The 7984-nt window shown below is 42.8% G+C and overlaps 1 protein-coding gene across 1 annotated transcript in view; it reads right to left on the bottom strand.

The window, feature by feature from the left end:
- Positions 1 to 3177: 3177 nt before the first annotated feature.
- SH2D4A (SH2 domain containing 4A) overlaps positions 3178 to 7984 on the bottom strand; it is an 84487-nt gene continuing 79680 nt past the window's right edge. Inside the window, exons 8-9 of the mRNA XM_006859908.1 lie at positions 3767 to 3987; positions 3178 to 3270 (exon numbers count right to left, since the gene is read on the bottom strand). Coding sequence (XP_006859970.1) covers positions 3178 to 3270; positions 3767 to 3987 — 314 coding nt within the window. The remainder of the gene's footprint in view (positions 3271 to 3766; positions 3988 to 7984) is intronic.

Here is a 7984-nt window from a genome sequence, read left to right as displayed (position 1 = left end):
TGAACGCAAAAGCAAGCATAGCCTATAAATCAGTTGTATTTATGCACCAAATGCCAGGAACCCCTTGGTCTGTATGTGTGAGGGTGGTAAAAACATGTTTGGGCTTGTGTTGACTTTGGCTTGGAGGGGCAATTTTAGGTACAAATGTCCCTACAATATTTTTGGTGGTCTGCCCAGCTTCAAGTTCTTCCCTTACCCCGCCTTTCTTTATTATTATTTTTAAATCCTTATTATCCCAGTGTTTTTTCCTCTTCTTGGTGTACGTTTTGAACCTCTCAGTAACACTTACAGAGCTAAACACTGATGGAGGCACTGAAAGAGAGAAACAAAATAATGCTTGTATGCAGTCCATTGCAGTAGTACCAGGAGGCTTACAGGTGGGGGACCTGATGGGGTTGGGTGGGAATGAAAGGGTCTACCAATATGAAGGAAACAGCCAGAAATCGTGTGATGACTGAAGGAAGGGAAAAACCAAGAGGGAACTGAGAGAAGAGAACCATTATGGGTGATGAGAGACAGGTGGGTACAATCTCCAAGAGGCAGATGAGAGTCCCTGGTCTTGGGAACCTAATCAGTAAGAAAAACCAGAGGTAACATCCCAGACCAGGAAACCTTGAGTAGGAAAGGAACTTGCTGAGATGACAGAAGAAAGGTTTGGACATCCTCACTTTAGACTGGAATCAGGGTCAGACACAGGCAAAGCCAAGATAAAAGCGCAGCTGGGATGAGCATCTGGAGCTCATCAACCCCTGTTAGTTGTAATCAATTTCTGGATTCTGGAAACCATTTTCCCTTCCTGAGAACATAAGAAAAAAGAGCTTCAAATATTCTTGGTCATCATTTCATCAAATGTTAGATGTTTATTCCTCTGAATGTTGATAACAGAACAAAATAGTACAGAATTCAAATATGCTCCCCTCTTTAGCCAGTGTAAGGAGCCCTGGTGGCACTGTAGGATAATCACTGGACTGCTAACTGCAAAGTCAAGAGTTCGAACCCACCAGTCGCTTTGTGTGAGCCAGATGAGGCTTTCAGCTCCCATACTTACAGATGCAGAAACCCTTCGTAGAGTTTGCTGTGAGTCACAATCAACTTGATGGCAGTAAGTTAGGTTTGGTTTTGGTTGCCATATTAGGTTAATTCAAATGGTTATTTCCTATTTTCTAAATCTTTGGTAGCTATCTCTTAGTGTATTTATGCCTGAATAGGAGGACCATGTTGTTGTGAAGTGCTGTCGAGTCAGTTCCGACACATAGCAACCCTGTGTAGGGTTCCTGAGGAGTAACTGGCAGGTATAAACTGCCAACCTAGAGGTTAGCAGTCCAGTTCTTACCCTACAGTACCACACCAGGACTCCATGTTGTTGTTAAGTACTGTTGAGTCAGTTCTGACTCATAGCAACCCTGTATAGGGTTTCGGAGAAGCAGCTGGTGGGTTTGAATCACTGACCTTGGGGTTCTAACCCACCTTGAGGTCTAGTGCATTATCCTGCAACACCACACCAGGATTCCATACTTCCTCTTAAATAATTTAGGCAGAGGGTGATGTCTGAACATTTTATGCATTCAAAATTATTAGTGACTGTAGCATACTTTCCTGTTAATTCTAGAAAGCAATGGAACCAGAGCCATACGTTTTTAAAGCTGTGAGGGAATTTAATAAAGATCACCTGGTTAAAATGCCTTATTTTTGCAGATGAGAAAAGTTATGCTCAGAGAGGTAAAGTGAGCAGTCTGAGATCACATAGCTAAAGGTGGGAAGAAGATCCAACTTTCTGACTTTCAGCCGGTGCTATTCCATAGTATGCCATGATTGTTGAATCACAGTTAGAAACAGAAGCTAAGAAACAGATACTTGCTGTCATTGTTTAACAATATAAACCACATGGGAAATGTCAAGGAACACTTAACAATGAATGCTTGGTATTTAAAAGCTTTCTCATTAAAATATACACAACATCCTCTTCTTGGATGACAGCATACATTGCCAATGAGTATTTCACACAACCAAGCACCACATGAACAGACTGATCCATCTTTCTTCTGTCTTTAAGAGGCACTTTTAAAGAATGCTGACTCAGGGAGTTAGGCCTGAAGCACACATAAATCTTCATCTTCCCTGAAAAAAGATGATCCGGAGTGTCTCAGTGCCCCCTGGGTCACTACCCAGTGACCATCACTCCTGAGCAGGGCTGGCCAAGAGTGGCTGGAGGAGGTGATGTGTGACTGGGACATAGGGTTCCTGAATGAACATGAATATGTCCTAGAGTTAAACAGTTAGCTGGCAGGTTACTTTCACCTCCCTTTTTAACTTCATTTTGAGTAGGGAGAACTGCATGTCAAGAAATGTATTCCTAATACACATCCGTTCCCATCATTCTGTAAAGTGGTACCCAAACAATTTGAGGAGCCTGTTCTGGTCTCTGCGGCACTAATACTGAAGACCTTACGTGTGTGTGCGTGGACTTTACCCTCCTTGATGCACACCTAGACAGAGAACCAAATAGGCTGGACAAGTGTTACCCCTTCTCCAGAAACACACTCGGGGGAGAGCTTGCTGACTTCCCACAGGCCTCTTGCCCACATTTTAAAACTTCCTGTTAAATCTGCATGTGCAACTTGTGTCTTTCTATGCACACAAGTGGCTCCAACATCCATAGTGACTGGAGTCTGTGAGCCTTGTGGACCATCTCAACCATCCGGGAAGGCTCTTTTGCCAGCAGACCAAAGGCAACACCCAACTTTATATAAACAGGACCCTGAGACCTTTGGGAATGATGCAAAGAGAGAATGTAGAGGTCAGAAAAAGGTTCTGACAAGCTACTTAATTGAGATACTTGAAGGACCTTCATTCCTAACAGGCTACAATTTCCTCTTTGTTTCTTTTGTCTTGTATTCATCATTGCGGTTTATCCTTCATGTTAGCGAGTTAGCTGAAATTGGGAGTTTTCTCCTGCTTTTGGAGTACATAGGATGCAGAGGTAACTTTCACTTAACATTAAACCCCAGAACTTGGGCAGAAGAGAGATCTCAAAAAAGAACTCCAAAGAGACTTTGAGTTGATCAGTATTGGCTCTCCTGCTGGGCGACTTTGGCTTTATACACAAATATCCCTTTAAGTGGTGTTTGTCCAGAGGACAGCCCAGCGGGAAGGTGCAGGATGACATCCGTGGGTCCATCAGTCAAAGAGTTCCAGGTAGTCAGGCAACTGCTCCCGCTGCCCACAGGGGTGGAGGAGGAGCTCTTTTCCCAGGGAAGTGATGGGCTCCACCTGTTAACCACAAGGCACAGTGTCAGCAGGGTGTGCACTGGGCAGGTTGTTGACATAGTATAAGTAACAGTAACATCCCCACCCACCCCTAGAGAACGTTACTTCTTCCACACCCTGAATTTATACCAAGCTTTATTGGGGTCTGATCATTTTAAAAGCGATTTTTCTCACTCCCTAACTCCCATGGACATCTGAACCCTCCTGGACTCAAGTTGTAGTTTAAGACTGCGGTCAAAATGATTGCTGTGTGTACAGATTTTTTTTTTCCTTAAGCACATCCTGTAGTCTAGTATTTTAGTCAGGTTTCCCTAAATATTTGAGGAGGAACTAAGTCCTATGGTGAGAATTGCAATGAAGAATTCTGATTATCAGAAAGAATTATCAAATAACGAATCCCACAATTAATTTGTCTCAATCTTTTTTGCTAGAATTGCCTTTCATTGTTACAGCTGCTGTAGAACAGTAATTCACACAACAAATGAATACATTGTTTTACCTTGTGATAGTCCACCAGATCCGCTAAGGTGGCATGCTGCAGCTGGTCAACACCCAGAAAACTGTAAGAGTCCGCAGAGGCATCGATGATGAAATGTTTACAGCCATCTTCGGACAGATAGGATAGGACGTAGCCTCTGATCTTTTCACTAACTCGGATCAGAAAACTGCCTGGCACACCCGTGCTCAGAAGTTCATTTGCTCTCTTTAGTGTCAGAATTCCTATGGGAAAGAAAAGCAAGTACTTCAGTCAGATCATTTTCAAAATTCTCCTCGGTGAATGTTGTTGTTGTTAAGTGCCATTGAGTTGGTTTTCAAAGAGCAGCTGGTGAGCTTGAACCACCGTCCTTACAGTTCAGACAGCTTTGCAGTCTGGCGCATTAACCCACAGCACCACACCAAGCTATGTAAGGAAAGGTTAGCAAAAAATGAAAGCAAAGTTGAGTCTGTCTGGGGATCTTACTAAAATGTCATCCATTTGGTTATGGACACAGGAAGGTTATATAAGCAAATGGCTAGTATAAGAGTGTAAAGGTTTAGCTGTCTTAAGAAGAGTAAATATCTATATACCTGTGTATATAGATGGCGATTTAAATCCTTGTGTGGTGCTGTGGGTTAATGTGCTGGGCTGCAAAATCAGTTTGAACCACAAGGTTGGCCGTTCAAGCTCACCAGCTGCTCCTCGGAAACCCTATACAGGGTCGCTATGTGTCAGAATATACTTGACAACACTTAACAACAACAACAACATATACCTGTTTATATCAACCGACACTGCAAGACTCCACAGGCTTGTTGGTGGTCATACCAGGAGTGTTAGATTTGGAAGTAGGATTACCCAAGAAGGTAATCAATGGCTTACTTGTGCTTATCTGTAGTGGATAATTTCCCATGTTTTTCACCACAGATATGTTTACTGAGTGTTATGTTGTTTTTGCTGTTGTTAAGTGCTATTGAGTTGGTTCCAACTCATAGCGACCCTGTATGGGGTTTCTAATGAGCTGGTGGGTTTGAACTGCTGACCTTGTGGTTCAAACTGATCTTGTAATTTGGTGTTTTATCCCACAGAGCCATACCAGTGCCACATCTCTAGTATGTTGCTGTTAAGTGCCATCGAGTCTGTTCTGACTCATCATGGCCCTGTATAGGGTTTCCAAGGAACAGCCAATGACCTTGTGGTTCAAACTGACCTTGAGGTCAAGTGCTTATCCTATAGCGCCACACCAGGACTCCCCCTACATTTAAATCCAGGCATTGAGTCTGTACGAAGGTACTGTCGGATTGGGCGAGAGATGCCAGCCTAGACACAGAATCTTTGATGTGGGGGAAAACATCAAATTGTTCAGTATAGATTAGTAAGCAAGCACAGTAATCCTGTGCCTATACTGCTTATTGGGTAATCCAAAATTTAGGATAAAGTTAAGAAGGGGGATTAAAGACTCTCCTTCAGGCTAACTAAATTTACTGCTGAGGACTCCAAGGCCTGGGGAAGGACTGGACTTGTCCTAGAATGGTGGTTCTTAGCTAAGCAATGTCTACAGACTGAGTTGTCATGGATGGGAGTGCTGCAGGTCCAGGATGCTGCTAAAAACTCCACAGTGCACACGGCAGCCCCCACAATAAGTGCAAATCATTCTGAGGCTGAGAATTCCTTATCCAGGTGGTTCAATGAGTTAGACTGCTAGAACCAGGTCTCCTAAATGCCTTCCACTGTAGCTAATCCAAATGATCTTTCACTGACACTAAATACACACACACACACACACACACACACACACGTATTCCTGTTGTTGTTAAGTGTCTTTCAGTCAGCTCTGACTCATAGCAACCCTATATAGAGTTTCTGAGCAGCAGCTGGTGGGTTTGAACTGCTGACCTTGTGATTCAAACTGACCTTGAGTTCCAGTACATTACATATATAGAGATCGAGAAAGAGAGTGAGTGGGTCCTGGTGTGGCACTATGGGTTAGTACTCTGGACTGCAAAGTCATTTGAACCACAGGTTTGGCGGTTCAAGCTCACCGGCCGCTCCTTAAAAACCCTATACAGGGTTGCTAAGGGTCAGAACCAACTTGGTGGCAGTGGGTTTGTTTGTTCATGTTGTTGCTTTTTTTTTTTTCCTTTGGTTTATGTGAATATATGTGTATGTTTTGTATATAAATAACTTTAAATGCCTTATGAATTCACTTCTCAATTCAGGCTAATCTTCTTCCCAATTAGTCCAAGGTAATGAGGTTTGATTCAAAGTTCCCTTCCTATTACTTACTATTACATCCATCAGATGGGTAGATAAATTTGTAAAAGGTGTAGAATATGCACAAACACATCTTGGAAAGACGGCAAAGTTGCTGAGTTCCTGTAGCAAGCTGTGCTATGGGTAGGAGGAGTGGCGTTCTTTGCGTGTGCTTTCTTATTTCAGCAGACAGAAGTTCTGGCCTGCTCCTGCTCCACATTAAGCTCTCTGTCTGTACTCAATACCATTTTATTAGAAGAAAAAAAAAAGTCTTCCTGGTAAAAATGCCATGGGTTATCAGAGCCCTATTGTCTTTTCTGTCATTATCTAGTGGTGCTATAAAAGAAATATCGTAAGTGGTTGGCTCTAACAAGCAGAAACGTATCTTCTCTCAGTTTGTTGTTCTCGAGTGCTGTTGAGTCAGTTCTGACCCACAGCCACCCTGTGTAGGGTTTTTGAGAAGCGGCTGGTGAGCTTGAACTGCCAACCTTGCAGTTCATAATGGCTTTGCAATCCAGCGCATTAACCCACAGAGCCACACTACTTAGCACCCTAGTTTAGGAAGCTTAAAGTCCAAAATTCAGGGTGCTGGCTCTTGGGGAAGGTCCCTGTCTCTTCAGCTTGCTTCCTGATTCCTTGGAGATCTCCAGATGTCTTGACATCAATCTTCCATCTCAGTTTCTCTAACTTGCTTAAGTGACTAACACCACCCTACAATAATCCTGTCTCATTAACACAACAAAGACCACCCATTCCCAAATGGGATCATAGCCACAAGCATGTTGTTAATAGTTGTTGCTAAGAGCCTTTGAGTTGGTTTCTGAGTAGTGGTTGGTGAATTGGGACCACCAACCTTGGGGTCCAGAGCTTATCCTACAGCACCACACCAGGATTCTAGACCTTAAATGAGGAGTGGATTAAAATATCTTTTTTCTCCAGGCCAACATCAACCAACCAGCCCTTCTCTTGCCACCTCTTCTCACACCTACCCTGAAGCTAAGTACTAGCACACAAGAAGGTCAATCCCTCTGAGGCACTGTACGGTGAGAATCTGGGAGATAGGTGAAAAGTCTTAGCAGGTTCCTCCACTCACAGATGGACAGATCCCTGAATAAATGAGGGCCTTGGATGCGCTTCTTAGGGACTCCAGTTCTTTGCAGACAGCCCAATGCCCTTTTTCCCTTTTCCTGATATGATGGATCCACTGTAAACTGTAGAACTGTGGAAACTAGTACAGAGTGAACCTCTTGGCTCAGCTGGTGGGTGCCCTGTCCATTTGATGTAATGCCCAAATAAGCTCCTTTTAGGTTGTCTATTTTCCTTCAAATCACACTAGTTTATCTGATAAACTACAGATAAAGCCTTAAGTTGAAGCAAAGTAACAGGTAACCAGCGTACCCAGGGACTACAAATGATAGAAGCTCAAAAACAATATCACAGTGTTTATGAAACCAGGGATATGTTTCACTGATGCCAAAAGGTCCCAGTCAGAATCAGGGGCCTGATGAAACCATGATTTAGGGAGAAAAAGCATTCTGGGAAAAGATTTCTCTCTCATCCTTGACCTACTGACAGTCTACCCCTGAAATTCCAAGTTAGTTCAGTAAGTGTGCAGGTGTTATAATTTATCACATCTGGATGTTTTCCAGATGGTTTTGGTTTCTAAAAACGAAGGCTGTCCTAGAAAATTATAATTAAACTTAGGTTAAGGTTAAATTCCTTCTAAAATCAGGTCATATAATAGCTGTAATCAAACTGCCTGAGAGTCTCTTAGCCTCTGTGACCATGACCCATTACACACAGACGTTGGCACTATCTAATCTCCTTAGATACTATAACACAATAAAATGATTTTGTGTCAAATTACAGGTCATAATGGAAAGTCCTTTGACACAGTGGTAATGAGGACTGGTTCAGAAAGCAAATGTTACGAAGACTAGGTTTTGAATGATGCAAGAGGGTGGTCTTTTTTTTTTTTTTTTTTTT

The sequence above is a fragment of the Chrysochloris asiatica genome, unplaced genomic scaffold, assembly GCF_000296735.1.
Source record: "Chrysochloris asiatica unplaced genomic scaffold, ChrAsi1.0 scaffold00035, whole genome shotgun sequence".
Taxonomy (NCBI): domain Eukaryota; kingdom Metazoa; phylum Chordata; class Mammalia; order Afrosoricida; family Chrysochloridae; genus Chrysochloris; species Chrysochloris asiatica.
The sequence above is the reverse complement of the archived record's forward strand: the minus strand, read 5'-3'. Positions and strand labels throughout refer to the sequence as shown.